Below are 18,396 nucleotides of genomic sequence, written 5' to 3'. Positions count from 1 at the left end.
TGAAGGGTGTGGAGAAGACATGTTACAACATTGTCAAAGATACATTTAGATAAATAGATGAGGAATGATGAGCTCTGTGATGGCCAGAGTAGCGGAAGCTTCTTACGCGGACACTTTTTGACGCAGTTGGCTCCAAAGATGTACGTTGCCTCAGGGTTGGGCTTCATCTGATAGGTCTGCACATCATAGATGCTGAGAGGGGGACAGTTCCTACTGCACATCCCCGCGTTGTTGAAACGGTGGCAGGCCTGGAAACACAAGGCAGCGAGCGGTCAGACATAGGACTGGAGCAATGGGGGGTCCTCAATGCCCACAGAGCACGTCCTCAATGCCCATGCACGTGTCCTCATAGCCCATGCACGTGTCCTCAATGCCCATGCACGTGTCCTCATAGCCCATGCACGTGTCCTCAATGCCCATGCACGTGTCCTCATAGCCCATGCACGTGTCCTCAATGCCCACAGAGCACGTCCTCAATGCCCACAGAGCACGTCCTCAATGCCCATGCATCACGTGTCCTCATAGCCCATGCACGTGTCCTCAATGCCCATGCACGTGTCCATGCACGTGTCCTCAATGCCCATGCACGTGTCCTCATATGCCCATGCACGTGTCCTCAATGCCCATGCACGTGTCCTCAATGCCCATGCACGTGTCCTCATAGCCCATGCACGGTCCTCATAGCCCATGCACGTGTCCTCATAGCCATGCACGTGTCCTCAATGCCCACAGAGCACGTCCTCAATGCCCACAGAGCACGTCCTCAATGCCCATGCACGTGTCCTCATAGCCCATGCACGTGTCCTCAATGCCCATGCACGTATCCTCATAGCCCATGCACGTATCCTCATAGCCCATGTACGTGTCCTCATAGCCCATGCACGTATCCTCAATGCCCATGCACGTGTCCTCATAGCCCATGCACGTGTCCTCATAGCCCATGTACGTGTCCTCATAGCCCATGTACGTATCCTCAATGCCCATGCACGTATCCTCAATGCCCATGCACGTATCCTCAATGCCCATGCACGTGTCCTCAACGCCCATGCATGTCTACAGCAGTGCACGGAGCAGCTGGCAGGAATATTTACAGGCAGCTTTGACCTCTCTCTACAGCATTCCAAGGGTTTCGAGTAGTTTAAATGCCACTATTATTGGAGTTCATCACAACTACGGGCGACCCTGACCCACATTATGATTGCTGTACACTAACCCCAGCTGCCCAGACACCCACCTGGTGCCACAACAGGTCCCCTGCAGATGCTGCCTCTCTGGACCTCATCACCGCTACCTCTGGATAAGAAGGATATTTGCGGTAGACACCTACATTGACCACAGCTGCCATCAGCGCCATAATTACAACCAAATCCATGGACCTGGGAGTCAGCAGCCACTCTGGATCCTAGACCTCCCGCCCCGTCGATGACCAATGAGGATAATTGTCGGGGTGGTGTTGGGCCGCTAGAAGGGGTTCTCCACCCCTCACTATGCTCCCTGTACACCCACCACTCACCGTGTGGCCTAATTCAGCTCAAACTACATGTACACGTTTGCAGATGACACCACTGTAGTAGAACAGATCTCAAACAATAAGATGATGGAATATGGGAAGGAGATGGAGGTTTAGTAACATGGTGTCAGGACAATATCCACTCCCTCAATGTCAGCAGGATGAAGGAGCTAGCTATTGGCATGAGGAAGCAAGGTGGTGCACACACTCCAGTCAGCACCAATGGTGTCGAAGGAGAGATGGTCAAGAAACTCAAATATCATCAATAATTTGTGGCGGAAACACCTTGCAGCAACCGCCATCACTGCAAGAATGTGTCTACACAGTGTCACTACGAGAATGTGTCTACACAATTCTATACTTCCAAAGAAGACTGAGGAGGTTTGGCTTGTCTCCAACAACTCTAGTAAACCTCTACAGATGCTCCGTCTATCATCCCGCTGCGATGCATCAGTGCCTGCCTTGGCATGGTGATGATTGCCAATTGTCTGTGGCCCTGCCCGCTGCTGAATGATCCATCCTCACTGCTCACCGCTTGTACTCCTGGTCGATCTGCACGCAGCATTTTATAAAGCTCTGTAACCTGCATTCGTCAAATACCAACCAACGACATCCTCACCCCCTCCATGACCACCATCCGCCTCCTCTACAGTGTTCCCAGCCCCCCCCCCCTCTGTAACCCCTGCACCTGACCAGCCACGTGGTCTATCCGGCCACAGTTTAATCCCTCTACTCTCCATGTATCAGCCTGGCTGAGTGAGTGAGTGAGTGAGTGAGTGAGTGAGTGAGTGAGTGAGTGAGTGTGTGTGTGAGTGAGTGAGTGAGTGGGTGAGTAAGTGAGTGAGTGAGTGGGTGAGTAAGTGGGTGAGTGTGTGTGAGTGTGAGTGTGGGTGTGTGTGTGTGTGTGAGTGTGTGTGTGTGGGTGTGTGTGTGTGTGTGTGTGTGTGTGTGTGAGAGTGTGGGTGTGAGTGTGTGTGTGAGTGAGAGGGTGTGTGTGTGTGTGTGTGTGTGTGTGTGAGTGTGAGTGTGAGTGTGGGTGTGAGTGTGGGTGTGAGTGTGGGTGTGAGTGTGGGTGTGAGTGTGGGTGTGAGTGTGGGTGTGAGTGAGTGTGGGTGTGAGTGTGGGTGTGGGGTGTGTGAGTGTGAGTGTGTGGGTGTGGGTGTGAGTGTGGGTGTGTGTGTGTGGGTGTGTGTGTGTGTGTGTGTGTGTGGGTGTGTGTGTGAGGGTGTGTGGGTGTGAGAGTGTGGGTGTGAGTGTGAGTGTGAGTGTGGGTGTGAGTGTGGGTGTGTGTGTGGGTGTGGGTGTGTGGGTGTGTGTGGGTGTGGGTGTGAGTGTGAGTGTGGTGTGTGAGTGAGTGTGGGTGTGAGTGTGAGTGAGTGTGAGTGTGAGTGTGAGTGAGTGTGAGTGAGTGTGAGTGTGAGTGAGTGTGAGTGTGTGTGTGTGGGTGTGAGTGTGGGTGTGGGTGTGAGTGTGGGTGTGAGTGTGGGTGTGAGTGTAGGTGTGTGTGTGTGAGTGTGTGTGTGTGGAGTGAGTGTGGGTGTGGGTGGGTGTGTGAGTGTGGGTGTGAGTGTGGGTGTGAGTGTGGGTGTGAGTGTGGGTGTGAGTGTGGGTGGGTGAGTGTGGGTGTGAGTGTGGGTGTGAGTGTGGGTGTGAGTGTGGGTGTGAGTGTGAGTGTGGGTGTGAGTGTGGGTGTGTGTGTGGGTGTGAGTGTGGGTGTGAGTGTGGGTGTGAGTGTGTGAGGGGTGTGGGTGTGGGTGTGGGTGTGAGTGTGGGTGTGAGTGTGGGTGTGTGTGTGAGTGTGGGTGTGGGTGTGAGTGTGAGTGTGAGTGTGTGTGTGTGTGTGGGTGTGTGTGTGAGTGTGGGTGTGTGTGGGTGTGTGTGGGTGTGGGTGTGAGGCTCGGTGACTGGGTGGTGTGTACGTACAAGGCAGTCGGTGTCCTTGGGCCCAGTACAGCCAGCAGCACATTCATTGTGGCAGCACTCGCTGGGTTGCCTCCCTCTGCAGCGGGTCCGACACTCATGGGCACAGATCTTCCGAGTCACTGAAACGGCAAAATAAAGTGTGGGTACGTCAGGCCAGGGCGACTCCCTCTCCACGCCCCCCCCACGCCACTCACACTGACCGCAGCTGAACACACGGTGGATCACCGCACAGGCACTGGCACCTCTGGCCTGGAGCTCTCACCGTCGTTGAGAATGGGACCGGCGCACTGTAGGGACACCGTCACCCGGAACTGGTGCACTGTAGCCACCACCTGTAACACGCAGCTTACGCACGCTTACTCTTCCACACAAAGCAGCCTTCATGTCAATAGACAATAGACAATGGGTGCAGGAGGAGGCCATTCGGCCCTTCGAGCCAGCACCGCCATTCAATGTGATCATGGCTGATCATCCCCCATCAGTACCCCATTCCTGCCTTCATCCCATATCCCCTGACTGCAATTTTTAAGAGCCCTATCTAGCTCTCTCTTGAAAGCACCCAGAGAACCCGCCTCCACCGCCCTCTGAGGCAGAGAATTCCACAGACTCACAACTCTCTGTGAGAAAAAGTGTTTCTTAAACTGTGGCCCCTGGTTCTGGACTCCCCCATCATCGGGAACATGTTTGTGTTTAAGAAGGAACAGCAGATGCTGGAAAATCGAAGGTACACAAAAATGCTGGAGAAACTCAGCGGGTACAGCAGCATCTATGGAGCGAAGGAAATAGGCGACGTTTCGGGATGAAACTTTGCCTATTTCCTTTGCTCCATAGATGCTGCTGCACCCGCTGAGTTTCTCCAGCATTTTTGTGTACTTTCGGGAACATGTTTCCTGCCTCCAGCGTGTCCAAACCCCTAACAATCTTATATGTTTCAATAAGATCCCCTCTCATCCTTCTAAACTCCTGTCTGGTGATCACTGGGAGGGGGGGTGGGGGGGAGAGAGGAGGAGGGGGAGAGGGGGAGAGGTAGGGGGGAGGGGAGCAGGGGGAGGTAGGGGGGAGGGAGAGGAGTAGGGGGAGGGGGGTAGGGGAGGGAGAGAGGTAGGGGGAGGGGACGGGAGAGGAGAGAGGGGGGAGAGGTAGGAGAGGGAGGGAGAGGGGGGAGGAGGTAGGGGGGAGGGGAGGGGGGAGGGGAGGAGGAGGTAGGGGGGAGGTAGGGAGGGAGAGAGGGAGGGGAGAGTGGAGGGAGAGGGGTAGGAGAGGGAGGGAGAGGAGAGGTAGGAGAGGAGAGGGAGGGAGGGAGGGTAGGGGGGAGGTAGGGGGAGGGGGGGAGGGAGAGGGGGAGGTATGGGAGGGGGGGAGAGTTTTAGGGGAGAGGGAGGGGGAGGTAGGGAGAGGTAGGGGAGGAGGGGGAGGGGGAGAGGAGGGGGGTAGAGGGGAGGTAGGGGAGGTAGGGAGGGAGGGGGGGGGGAGATGGAGGGGAGGTAGGGAGAGGGGGAGGGGGGGAGGGAGGGGGAGAGGGGGGGGGGGGGGAGAGAGGGAGAGGGGGGGAGAGAATGGAGGGGGAGGGGGGAGGTAGGGGGAGGGGTGAGAGGGAGGGAGAGGTAGGGGGAGGAGGAGCGGGAGGGAGGGTAGGGGGGGAGGGGGGAGGTAGGGGAGGGGGGGGAGGGTGGGAGGTAGGAGGGAGGAGGGGGGAGCGGGATGGAGGGTAGGGGAGGGGGGGAGGAGGAGAGGGGAGGGGGAGAGAGGTAGGGGGGGGGAAGAGTAGTAGGGGAGGGGGGGGGGGGGGGATGGGGGGGGGGAGGGGGGAGGGGGAGTGGGGGGAGAGGTAGGGGAGGGGGGGAGGAGGGAGGGAGGGGGGAGGGGTGAGCGGGGATGGAGAGGTAGGGGGGGGGGGGGAGAGGTAGGGGGAGGGGTGAGTAGGGGGGAGGAGAGGTAGGGGGGGGGGGGAGAGGTAGGGAGGGGGGGAGAGGTAGGGGGAGGGGGGGAGAGGTAGGGGGGAGGGGGGGAGAGGTAGGGGGAGGGGGGTTGGATGCTGTGTAGGTTCCACCCCGTGGGCATGGGCTGGTGTAAATGGAAACTCCTGGTGACCACTCACGTGTTTGGCAATACTCGGGCCCCGAGCTCCAGCACGACTCACACCCACGACTGCAGTTCCCACCTGAATGAAGAGGGAGGGAGGGAGGGAGGGAGGGAGAGAAACAGAACGGAGATGAAGAGACAGTGAGACATTGTAAACTGGGGCAGCACAACCCCGTGCGATGTTGGGGGAGGGGGTCACTCACAGACCAGTTACTCACATTTAACGGTCCTGTTGCTGTCTACCGTGCCCAGAAACGGGAACTGCAAGATGTTGTTGGCATCTTGAATGTCATCCCATTGGATAGTCTCCTGGTAACACAGCCAGGGGTTGTTGCGAATCAAGATACTCCCAATCAGGATCTCTGTCGAATACAAAGCAGTGTGATGGACATCGTGCTTGTAGCTGGAGGCTTCACCACATTACAGGCTAAGATTCAAGTACGGAAACCTAAACAACAGTCACTAAAGCTAAACGAGGTTGACAGAGCCGGAACCAAGGCAGCAAGCACCAGGCTGCCACCATCACCATCAGCCGACACACTGGTGCTCTAACACACTGAAGCTTGTCTCGGCTGGTCTCCTGCACTCAGTGGCGGCTGCTCACCCCTGCTTCACAACTACCCCAGACGTTATTAACTCCGAACAGCATCTAGCTGCACTTTGTAAAGCTCATTCTTGACTCAGCATTTACTTGGTGGAAGGGGTGAAACAGGAGGTTTTACGAGCTCAGGGGGTCATGTCTGACCTGGGTTTACAGTGTGCATAAAATCACAGTTACAGCGCTGGAATTGTGCAATATTACACGAGAACAAACTATAATAAGGTACAACAATGGCTTTGTGATATCGGTGTGTAAATGCATCGGCTGCCGTGAGTAATAGTGGTAAATGACAGTGCGGAGAGAGAGGATATTCCTTAGGTCCTTGTGGTTGAGTGAAGGGTCCGTCACACCACAGGGGGTGTTCAACACCACCAACAGCACGGTGACAGAGCGGTGGAGCTGCTGCCTCACAGCACTGGAGACAAGGGTTCGATCCTGACTACAGGTGCTGTTTGTGCAGTTTATATATTCTCCTCATGACAGGGTGGGTTCTCTGCAGGTGCTCTGGTTTCCTCCTACATCCCAAAGATGTGCAGGTTTGTCGGTTCATTGGCTTCAGTAAATTGCAGTGTGACCCCTAGCGTGTAAGATACTAAAGTGGGATAACATGGAACTAGTGTAAATGGGTGATCAATGTTTGGAGGTAGACACAGTGCTGGAGTAACTCAGCGGGACAGGCAGCATCTCTGGAGAGAGGGAATGGGTGATGTTTTGGGTCGAGACCCTTCTTCTGATCAATGGTGAGAATGGTTGCAGTGGGCCGAAGGACCTGTTTCTGTGCTGTGTCTTTGTCTCTATCTCTAACCGTGGCAATGTTTCTAAAACAAGAACACAGGCTTACAGTGAGAGTGGAGAGATGCAAGAGGGGCCACAGGGGTGACTATCAGGTGAATCATTCAAGTCAGCAGCGGCTTGGATATAGCTAGCTGGGGGTAAAGGCCTGGATATAGTTAGCTGGGGGTAAAGGCCTGGATATAGTTAGCTGGGGGTAAAGGCCTGGATATAGTTAGCTGGGGGTAAAGGCCTGGATATAGTTAGCTGTGGGTAAAGGCTTGGATATAGTTAGCTGGGGGTAAAGGCTTGGATATAGTTAGCTGGGGGTAAAGGCCTGGATATAGTTAGCTGGGGGTAAAGGCCTGGATATAGTTAGCTGGAGGTAAAGGCCTGGATATAGTTAGCTGGGGGTAAAATTGACCACCAGCCGGGTGATGTCGGGCCGGGGCGATGCCTGCCCTGCCGGCAGTCTGTTCATTTTTTCATTCTTTTTGTTATTTTTTTGTGTTAAAAGTTTGTTTTAATGTTCTCCGGTTTGTTTTCTGTGTGTCGAGGGAGGAGGGGATCGGGGGAAACTTTTTTTTAAGTTCATACCTTGCCGGAGATGTGATTATTTACGAATCACATTCTCCGGGCTCTGCAGCCTACCACCGATGGAGCTGGAGCCCCCCTCGGACTGTTGTGAGCCCCACCGTGGGGCGCGGACTTAACATCGGAGCTGATCCCTTGCCTGGGATCGCTTCAACCGTGGCCTGCAGACTTACCATCAAGAACTTGCAGACTCGGGAGAGGCTAGTCGGGAGCTCCAACGTCGCGGAAGGTTTGACCAGCCCCGATGTGAGGTTCAAACGCCCGGCTCGGGGGAGCTGACACCCCCCCCCCCCCCCCCGATGCAGGAACCGATCGCCTCGACGCGGAGGGCCCAAATGCCGCCGGCTACGGGAGTCAAGATCGTCCCGTCAACGGAGGCTTGAGGCCCCCCGACCGAGGAAGAACTAAGGGAAGGCCTTGAACCATCACAGTGAGGAATGTGTAGGAGTCACTGTGGTGGATGTTCATGTTAAAATGTGTTTTTGAGTGATCTGTTGCTTTCAATTGCATGACTGACCTGGCCAATGAAATTCCTCGTATATTGCAAAACGTTCTTGGTGAATAAAATATGATTCTGATTCTGAAGTTTTAAAAAAAGTGGAAGGAGCGAAAAGTGAATTTGAGAAGGCAATGGACATAAAAGGGAATCTAAATTCCTTCTGTAGGCATGTGATAGGTTGTAGACGCAGGGTGGGTGATCAGTTACTAAAATGCAATCTGTGCCCAGGAGCTCACTGGTACTTTGTATTGGTTTTGCCAAATTGATGATGCTGCCAAGATTTTGCCCCAAAATAATGGAAGGAATGAAATTGCCAATAAGTTGGTTGTAGACAGACTAGAACCTAAAGCAGGCAGGTCACCAGGTCTGGGGGACCAGTGGGGAGAGATTGCAGACACACTTCCACTGCCCCTCTGATGGTAGCAATGCCAGTGACAAATGCATCATCACCACAGGCTCATCGGTTTAACTGCCGTGGCGCAACGTTTAGAAACATCAGCAACTTGAAGCAGCTTGAATACATAAAGGACAGCGTGATGTTGACATGGTTCTACATAAAAGGCTAGAAATACAAAGGCCACTGCCAGCCTAAATTAGAAATGGAATGAAGGAGAGAAAGTAGAAAGGCAAAGCTAGCAGGTGCTTCCAGACAGGAGTGTGGTCATCAGTGACACATCCCAGCAACAACCACTACATTACACATCACAGCGTAATGCTTCAGTGGGAATTACATTGAATGCAGGGAAGGTGAAGTTGCAGAAAGTTTAATTAGAAGGATGTTCAAGAACAGGGGGATCTGGGTAGGACAAATCTCAGCCGATATTGAGCTTCATACTAGACAGAGAGAACAAGAGCAGAGAGGTTATGCTGAACCTACATAGGGGAAGGCCACATTGGGCATTGTGAAGCCGAAAAGAATGCAAGAACAATTATTAGAGGCTGTTCCAATTAGCAGACGGGTCAAGGAACCAGGGACATAGATTTAAATTGATGACCAAACGTTTCGGGCAAGAAAACCTTGTTTTATTTTATGCAAACTGGCCATGACCTGGAATCTTAGTCTGTTTCACATTTTGGAAACAAGAGGCATTCAATGCCTTTAAGAGAAACTCAGACAAACACAAGCATTAATAATTGGTGTTGTTGTGGGAAAGAGCAGGAGTGGGAGTACGAGATCGCTCTGCAAAGTGCCGGGATAAACAGTGGCCTGAATCCAGGATCTGACTCTCTAAAACAACCCCCGCTCAGAAAACTCCGACCATACTCTGGAATTCTCTGCCTCAGAGGGCGGTGGAGGCAGGTTCTCTGGATGCTTTCAAGAGAGAGCTAGATAGGGCTTTTAAAAATAGCAGAGTCAGGGGATATGGGGAGAAAGGCAGGAACGGGGTACTAATTGGGGATGATCAGCCATGATCACATTTAATGGCGATGCTGGCTCGAAGGGCCTACTCCTGCTCCTATTGTCTATACCCTTCTGAATGTTGTACCTTTTAAATTGATACAGAAGAATTCCTCAAATGCCCAGAAGAGGGGATTGTTGATTCGATAGGCTTGATTGTAATCATGTATTATCTTTTAGCTGACTGGATAGCACACAGCAAAAGCTTTTCATTGCAGCTCAGTACACGGTACAGTAAATTAAACTAAGGTTGGAGGATTCCCCAAACAGAGATAGGAGAGTGTTCAGAAAGGTCTGATGGAAAGAGATTGTTCGAAGCAGTGGGAGAGACGGACCTGTCAGGCTCCTGAGCCGTAGCTCCCGGAGGCCAGTGGTGCTAGAGTTGAGGTTGGAGATGACGGCCAGTGCATAGCGGCCCTCGTACAGCTGGCTTCCCCGAATGATGCGCAGATTCTCCAGTGGAATGTAGTCAACCTCGTTGTGAGCAAGAAGAACATAGCCTTGCACCTCCTGAATATTCTGAGCAACAAAAACATCAACAGGATCCATGAATTTCAGAGTGGGAACAGGTCTAAAAATACACTGAAACAGCAAGCTCAAAGTGGGGAGTCTGGAGAGGGTGGATGAGGAGCAGAGAGAGAGGGGCAGGGGGTGAGGGGGGTGGGAAGAGGGGGGGTGGCGGTGGGGAGGGGGAGGGGTGGGGTGGGGAGAGGGGAGGGTAGGGGGGGAGGGAGGGGGAGAGGGGGTGAGGGGGGTAGGGGAGATAGGGGAGGGGTAGGAGAGAGCGGGGGGTGGGGAGAGGGTAGGGGAGAGAGGGGATAGTGGGGGGAGGGGAGGGGAGAGGGGATAGTGTGGGGGAGGATAGGGGAGAGAAGGGATAGTGGGGGAGGGGGGGGGAGAGAGGGAGAGGTGGGGGAGGGGTGGGGAGAGGAGGAGTGTGGGGGAGGGGAGGGGGGGAGAGAGGAGGATAGTGTGGAGGTAGGGGAGGGGAGAGGGGATAGTGGGGGGGAGGAGAAGGGAGAGCGAGGAATGTGGGGGATGGGTAGGGGGAGAGAGGGTAGGGGGGGAGGGGGGTAGTGGGGGGGAGGGGGGGGAGAGAAGGGATAGGGGGGGGGCAGGGGAGAGAGGGGATAGTGGGGGGGAGGAGAGGGGTGAGGGGGAAGGTGTGTTGTTGCAGGTTCCAGTTACCTTCAGGAAGGTAAGGTCAAGGTTCCCTTTCAGGTGTGTGATCTCCAGGTTGCCCTGCACCTCGCGGCAATTCTCGTACAGCTTGCGCAGAGTGTGGTAATGGTTTTCCAAACTGAAGGCGAGTTTGAGCTTCATGTCGGTCCCTGGACATACTGCAAGGAACAGCAGGAGATGTGGATGAGGCATCGCAGTGCTCACTGTTCCAGGGCTCATAATGAATGCACTCCCAGCCCACTCTGGTAGTACACCCCCAGCCCTCTCTGCATCTGTGTTATCTCCACAGCCCACGGTACCCTCTGGTATACCCCACACTGTCTGTGTTATACCCCACCATACACTGATACACCGCATACCTGTTCTCCTTCCACTGTGACTCTAACATGTACTCTGTACCTCTGTACTCTCCCTGTTGGAACACTCTCACTGCACCCAGCTGATATCCCCCACACCCCCACAGGTATAGGGCTGGTAGTGACAGGTGTTTCAGAGCCCGGAGAAGTCTTCAGGTGTGCTGACTATACCTGTGCTGGTGAAGGATGTTTGCTTGCTGCACAGATGCTGCCTGACGTGGTGGATATCCCGCGGTGTCTGTGAAACCTCCCATTTGGGGTAAGTTTGTTCTACAGCTCCCAGCCTGTGCAGGCCAGCAGAATCCTGGTGACACTTACCTTGTGGGGTGGGGAGCGGGTCTCGGCCCAGGGCTCCGTACAGCAGCAGCAAGAGTGGGGCAACACCAGCCCAGGGAGTCAGCACCAGAGCCACCATCACCGAGCCTGCAGAGCCAGGGTGAACGTACGTTGAGACACTTCTCCACTGCAGCCGCTGGCCAGCCACTGACCGGGGCAGCGCAGGACAGGAGCCAGCACTCTGGTCACCAGCGCATTAACTGCACAAGCATTTCCTGAACATGATAAAATAAGAGAAAGCAGCGTCACTGAGTTTCCTTCCGCTGCACGGTCATCGATACCTGGCACCCACTCATGGCTATCACTTACATCCTGATAATGGAGAGAGTGGGCCTGACCCAGTCCCAGCCAGGGGGCCTCCACACCGGGACAGCACTGGCCCTTCCTCACCCAGTGGCTAGGGGAGGTGGGAGGCTGGCAGCTGGCAAGGTCTGTACATGAGCTGTTAGAATGGTGAGAGACAGAGCAATCAGGGAGGTGGGTGGTGAGAGGGGGGAAGGATGTGTGGGACAGAGACAGTATGTTGAGACACAGCAGCAGGTGCAGGGTATTTATACCCAAAAACTAGCAACCTGTCACCATCCGTGGAGGGGAATGAGGCACGACAGGAAGGGATATACCCGTCCACAGAGCTGTAATCCAGGGCACAAGACACTGACCAGCACTCTGTCCAACACTCTACAGGCAGTGAGCCCACACTGACACTCTGCCCAGAACACCAGCCAGAGCACAGCACACCCCAGTTACACCCCCTCCCACCCCCCCCCCACCCACCCCCCCACCCCGCCCACTGCAGCCCCTGTAGCTATCTGAACCCGCCAGCACCCTGAACCCTGAATAAATGCCAGTCCCAGCCAGCAGTGTGTGTGGGGATTACTACAAGCAGTCACTGTCTATTCAGAGGAAGGGCCAGTCTACGTTACAGCCACTGTTTATTCTATTACACTGAGATTCCACACTTGTCACATTAATGATCTACCACTCAAGATGAAAGTGCTGGATTGTACAGAAACCAACTGTGAATCGCTGCCCCCCCTCCCCCCCCCCCCACACCCCAGCTGTGTCTGTCCCCACACCCCAGCTGCCCCCCCCGACACCCCAGCTGTGTCTGTCCCCCACACCCAGCTGCCCCCCACACCCCAGCTGTGTCTGTCCCCCACACCCCAGCTGTGTCTGTCCCCCACACCCCAGCTGTGTCCCCACACCCCAGCTGCCCCCCCACCCCAGCTGTGTCTGTCCCCCACACCCCAGCTGCCCCCCCCCCACAACCCAGCTGTGTCTGTCCCCCACACCCCAGCTGTGTCTGTCCCCCACACCCCAGTAACCCAGCTGGTCTGTCCCCCACACCCCAGCTGCCCCCCCCCCCACACCCCCAGCTGTGTCTGTCCCCCACACCCCAGCTGACCACTGCCCCACACCCCAGCTGTGTCTGTCCCCCACACCCCAGCTGTGTGTCTGCAGCCAGACAGCCCCGCACTGTGACAGGCAGCTAGAAGAGGCAGAGCAGCTGCCGTCACCTGCGACCATCAGTTGTGGCCAGCAGATGCTGTTGGGAGATGGGGATGAGGACAGCACGGATCTCAGCTCAGTGCGACATACTTTAACCAAGCAATGGACCAGCAGTACGGGGCCAGGCTGGGGCAGGGCACCTCTGTACAGGGTGGGAGGAAGCTGTTACCTGGCTGATGGATGACCACAGGCACCTGTGTATGGGCCGGACAGAACGCTCAGTGACCTGTGGCCCCAGGAGGCCTGTCCCAGACAGGTAGATCATCCAACTCCATCCCGTACCTGCTTCTCTCCATTCCTGATCCCCTTAGCCACAAGGGCCACATCTAACTCCCTCTTAAAATATAGCCAATGAAGTGGCCTCAACTACCCTCTGGAGAGTTCCAGAATCACCACTCTCTGCGGAAAAAAGATCTGTTTAAAGGTCTTAAGCTGGACCCCTTGTCCAGGACTTCCCCAACATCGGGAACAATCTTCCTGCATCTAGCCTGTCCAACCCCTTAAGAATTTTGTAAGTTTCTATAAGATCCCCTCTCAATCTCCTAAATTCTAGAGAGTATAAACCAAGTCTATCCAGTCTTTCTTCATAAGACAGTCCTGACATCCCAGGAATCAGTCTGGGAACCGTCTCTGCACTCCCTCTATGGGCAATAAACATTTGGAGACCAGGAACAGGTACGCAATACTCCAGGTGTGGTCTCACCAAGACCCTGTACTGGCATGACCTCTCGACCTATACTCAAATCGTTTTGCAATGAAAGCTAACATACCATTCGCGCCTGCTGCACCTGCATGCCTACCTTCAATGACTGGTGTACCATGAACAATCGGCATCTCCCCCCTTCCCACTCGGCCACCATTTAGCATAGTCTGCTTTCTGTTTATGAATGGTCATTTATCCAGACTGCATCTGCCAAAACAGGCCCACTCACCCAGCCTATCCAAGTCAAGTGCAGGCATCCTCCTCACAGTAACACTGCCCCCAAGCTTAGAAATCCCGCAAACTTGGAGATATTGCTTCAATTCCCTCATCCCATATTAAATATCCCAAGCTGGGGATCCAGACTGACAGAAATGGGGAGGAGACCCAGGATCCCAGATCAGATCTTAAGCTAATTGGGAAAAAAAAATGGGACAGGGTACTGATTCTGAATGAGTTCGTATTGAATGGCGGGGGCCGGCTTGAAGGGGCTGGTGCTGAGCCACCGGGAGATCAGGTGTAAGCTCCCCAAGTGGAAATACGAGGTGCTTAAGTTGATCATTACGGCTAGCCGGCCTCACTTTAAGACGAAGTGAGGGTAAGCATGAGATCAGATGGGATGGGAGGGGGGTAAGGTTCAGCGAAAACTGAGCGGATCGCCGAGCCAGCACTTGGTCTCGTCGATGTAGAGAAGTTGACACCTAGAATAGCGGATACAGTAGATGAGGTTGGAGGAGGTGCGTGAATCGTAGGGGATTGGATTTTAAAGCAGACACGTTAGGAAGGATGAGGCTCCAAGTCACAGGTGTCGGGTAGTGAGGCGAGCTCAAGCAGCAGATTCTGGTCCCTGGGAAGGTGCGACTGTTGTCAGCCGCTCTACCCACTGCCCTGAGTGTGCGTCCATGGATACAGCTCAGGCACAGCATGGCTCTGCTTGCAGCATGTTGGGAATGTCAGGAATGTGCTGAGAGGGGAAGGTTGCTGCCAAGTCAGGCTGCCTGAGGTGATCACTCAGGCCACGGGCCAGACCGCCCTCACACGCTGGCTCTCAAACAGGTGGGTCATTGTGGCCACCACCCCCTCCCAATGTGGGCCCCGTCCCCATGGCAACAGAGGCCGGCTCCACTGGGATATCACACAGACAGATCATCTGCACAGCTCTGGGAACCACCCTTAGCCTAGCCCCCTCCCAGAGCACATTCCCTGCCAGCAACCCTCACTCCACATGCACCACCAATCCCCCACTGACACACATTGCTCGTAACCCCCGCCCCTGAAATGGTGACGCTCAGAACTGGACACAAGAGTCCGTCAGTGGCTGTGTGTTTTCCAAAGGCAGGTTTGTGGCGTCTCCTGGCACAGACTTTCCATCAAACAGCCTCCTGAGATGTTTGTGGTGAGTTGGGAATTTAATGGATGCAGTAAGCCATTCCTAAGGTTGTTGGTCCCCAAACTAAACAAGCTAGATTGCTGGAAGTGTAAATGGGCAAGAGAAAAAGCTGAGAATCTCAAACTATGCCTAGGGTGGGCAGGAGTGGCAGTGATTCCATGACTAGCTGGAAGTGAAGTCAAGCTTTACAATACATCCTGCTGAAGCCAGTACCAGCCCTGCCTTACACTGGAGCTGAAAGGAACAAAGGGCTGAGTAGCTCCTCTGGAGAACATGGACAGGTAAAGGTGAAGGTTCCAACCCAAGAAGTCACCTATCCAAGTTCTTCAGAGAAGCTGCCTGAGTTACTCCAGCACTCTGCGTCCTTTTGTGTAAACCAGCACCTGCAGTTCCTTGTTTCTACCTTTTAATGCTGGAGCTGGGCTGACTGAAGAAATCACAACACTCAAAACTACAAATATAGAAACCAGATCTTCCTGTTTGACAGGTTGCCACAACCTTAACCCTCAGAAAACAATTGTTCCAGTAAACTGGGAGCACATGAGCTTTACCACTGGAGTTAAACGTACTCTGTCGGACTGCCTTCGACCCTGTGCTGAGATGCCTGGATACGTGCAAGCATTGGAAGGTGGAAGGTGTTAGTCAGTGACAGTGGCCAGACTCCAGTCTGCTCAATTACGCCAGTACTGAGACAACAAGCCACCATGTACTGGTGCAAGTATATGCGGGGTGGAGAACACTAGGCAGGGGTTGGCTTGGTCTGGGAGCGGCTCCTGTGACTGGAGCAGCTCTGTCAGACGCTGCTGCTGCACACAACGTTGGGACATTGTCATTTGTTCTGTCAAGTGAATATGCTCCTCCTCTCCAAACTCAGCAGTTTAAACACAACAACAACTAGGAATGACTGGGCAGTGGTGGCGAGGCAATAACATTGGGAGGGAGATGGTCGATGACACAGTGATCTTTCCAGGAAAACAGAACAACTAGCTGGACGGATGGGGTGGACGAGAAGAAGGTGGACTACTCTCACCCCAACCATGGACTGTTTACCCTCCTACCATCTGGGAGGCGCTACAGGTCTCTCCGTTGCTGAACCAGCACGTCGAGGAACCGCTTCTTCCCGGCGGCTGTCACTCTACTCAACAACGTACCTCGGTGACTGCCAATCACCACCCCCCCCCCGGACACTTATTATTATTTATTCAAATCATTTGCTATGTCGCTCTTCCAGGGAGATGCTAAATGCATTTCGTTGTCTCTGTACTGTACACTGATAATGACAATTAAAATTGAATCTGAATCTGAATCTGTTGGCTCTCAGGAAAAGTAGATCAATCCCATGAGGCTGATGGGATCTAACCCAGATTTTTGAGAGAGGCAAGAAATGAGATTGCAGGAGCCATGACAAAGTCCTTTGTACCCACAGACAAGGTGCCAAAGGACTGGAGAGTAGCCAATGTTCTTTCTTGGTTTAAGAAAGGAAGTAGAGGGGACAGGTTTGACAGGGAAGACATTTGAAGATCTGAAACATACCTTTTCCACATAGTATGGCTACTAAGCATTCAGATGACACCAGAATTGGTGATAGGATAAGTAGCAAAGAAGGTTATTGGAGATTACAACAGGCTCTAGATGAATGGAAAGTGGGCTGATCAAATTTAACTTGAACAAGTGCAAGGTGTGGCATTTTAGTGTGTCAGGGCTGTGGAATATATTATCCAATAACAATCCCAGTGCAGGTGCTGGGCATGTGGAGCAAGCTGCCAGGGGAGAGAGGGGCCAATACCTGAGACAGGTACTTGGATAAGAAAGTGATACAGAACTTGATTTATCCCAGGAGGGAAATTAATCTGACAACTGTAATAAAACACAAGATACATGAAATATGAAATTAAAGTGATGAGTGTTAAGGATTGGCGATGTGCAAAGATTTGGGAAGGGTGAGAAGGAGGGGGAGTCAGTCTACCCCACAACAGAAGGAGGAGTTGTATAGTTTGATAGGCACAGGGAAGAAGGATCTCCTGTGGCGTTCTGTACTGCATCTTGGTGGAACCAGTCTGTTGTTGAAGGTGCTCCTCAGGTTGACCAGTGTGTCATGGAGGGATTGAGCTGTAATTGTCCAGGATGCTCCGCAGTTTGAGGAGCATCCTCCCCTTCAAGACCAACCTCCCATGAATCCTACTCTGCCCCCAGGATGGAGCCAGCCTTCCTGTTGAGTTTGTTAATCCTGTTGGCGTCCATAGCCTTTGCCCTGCTGCCCCAGCACACGGCAGTGAAGAAGTTGAGGGATACACAAGATGGCAGCGGTGGAAGGTGAAGGGGAGAGTTGGTGAACTACAACTTTCTCAACCACAAATTGCCCAGATAAATTCAGCAACAAGAATACAAACAAAAAGCACCAAAACTACAGATGTTGAAAAGAAGAGAATCTTACTAAATGGCACATGGGGCCAAGATATCCCTGTCACACCCTGGCTTGGCTGGTGGTGAAGGAAAGAGGGGATAGGAAGGGTTAATGAGGTAGTGGAGGCATGATGGACCTGTCTGATTTAAGATCGATGGATGAGAATCAATTGTTTGATGCAGAACTGTTTAACAGGGAGTAAACACTCAAATGAAACAAGGAAATTGGCAAGACCAACTGAAAGTCTGCTCAGTGGGAGAGATTAAAGGTTTATGATCATTGTCGGAGACAGGAGGGCTGTGTGCGGCAAAGTTCCACGGAGCTCAAGACTACAACCCTTCTTGTTTATGGCACGTGTATTAATGATGTGGACAAAGTGCACACAGCCTTTAGAGGGGAGGAATAGTGGACACGGGTCTTTGCTGTTGCTATTCTGACTGTGATCAGCTCTGGAACTTTTTAGAATGAAGCAGCAGTGATACAATCTTGCAGCTACACCATGAAGTCTGTGCCGGATGAGTGCCTTCAATTCAGTGGCAGTAACAGCCCCAAGGCCAAGATTCAGACATTTATATAAAAAGCTTGAGTAACTCAGCGGTCAGGCAGCATCTCTGGAGAAAAGGACTCGAAGGGCCGAATGGCCTACTCCTGCACCTATTGTCTATTGTCTAAAAGGATTAGGTGACATTTCAGAAGAAGGGCCTCGACCCGAAACATCACCTACTCCTTTTCTCCAAAGATGCTGCCTGACTCATTGAGTTACTCCAGTTTTTTTGTGCCTATCTTCGGTTTAAAACAGCATCTGCAGTTCCTTCCTACACATTCAGACATGTACATTTTTGGTGCTGAGTTTGCAAATATATTTCTTTATCTTTGTGTTTTCTAGCCTTTCATTTATTTTTAATGTTAAATGTTGTCAACAATTTACACTAATAAGAGTATGAATGAATTATGTTCACTTTTTTCATTCTTTTGTAATGAGTGCAAATATCAGTAACATCCCTCTCTGCGATCCTGGCCACGGTAACGGTAACAGCCACAGTAACGGATACAGTCACAGTAACAGCCACAGTAACAGCCACAGTAACAGCCACAGTAACAGCCACAGTAACAGTAACTAACATGGATTTGTGCCTGGAA

General features: G+C 53.0%; 1 protein-coding gene across 1 annotated transcript in view; it reads right to left on the bottom strand.

Moving 5' to 3' along the window:
• The window catches only part of erbb2 (erb-b2 receptor tyrosine kinase 2), a 40,718-nt gene that overhangs the window by 17,306 nt on the left and 5,016 nt on the right, over nucleotides 1-18,396 (bottom strand). Inside the window, 7 exon segments of the mRNA XM_055656751.1 lie at nucleotides 107-248; nucleotides 3,434-3,552; nucleotides 5,532-5,594; nucleotides 5,734-5,877; nucleotides 9,715-9,898; nucleotides 10,568-10,719; nucleotides 11,236-11,468. Coding sequence (XP_055512726.1) covers nucleotides 107-248; nucleotides 3,434-3,552; nucleotides 5,532-5,594; nucleotides 5,734-5,877; nucleotides 9,715-9,898; nucleotides 10,568-10,719; nucleotides 11,236-11,332 — 901 coding nt within the window. The 5' untranslated portion in view covers nucleotides 11,333-11,468.

The sequence above is a fragment of the Leucoraja erinacea genome, chromosome 27 (assembly GCF_028641065.1).
Source record: "Leucoraja erinacea ecotype New England chromosome 27, Leri_hhj_1, whole genome shotgun sequence".
Taxonomy (NCBI): Eukaryota; Metazoa; Chordata; class Chondrichthyes; order Rajiformes; family Rajidae; genus Leucoraja; species Leucoraja erinaceus.
Note: the sequence above shows the minus strand (reverse complement) of the source record. Positions and strands in the feature narration are given on the sequence as shown.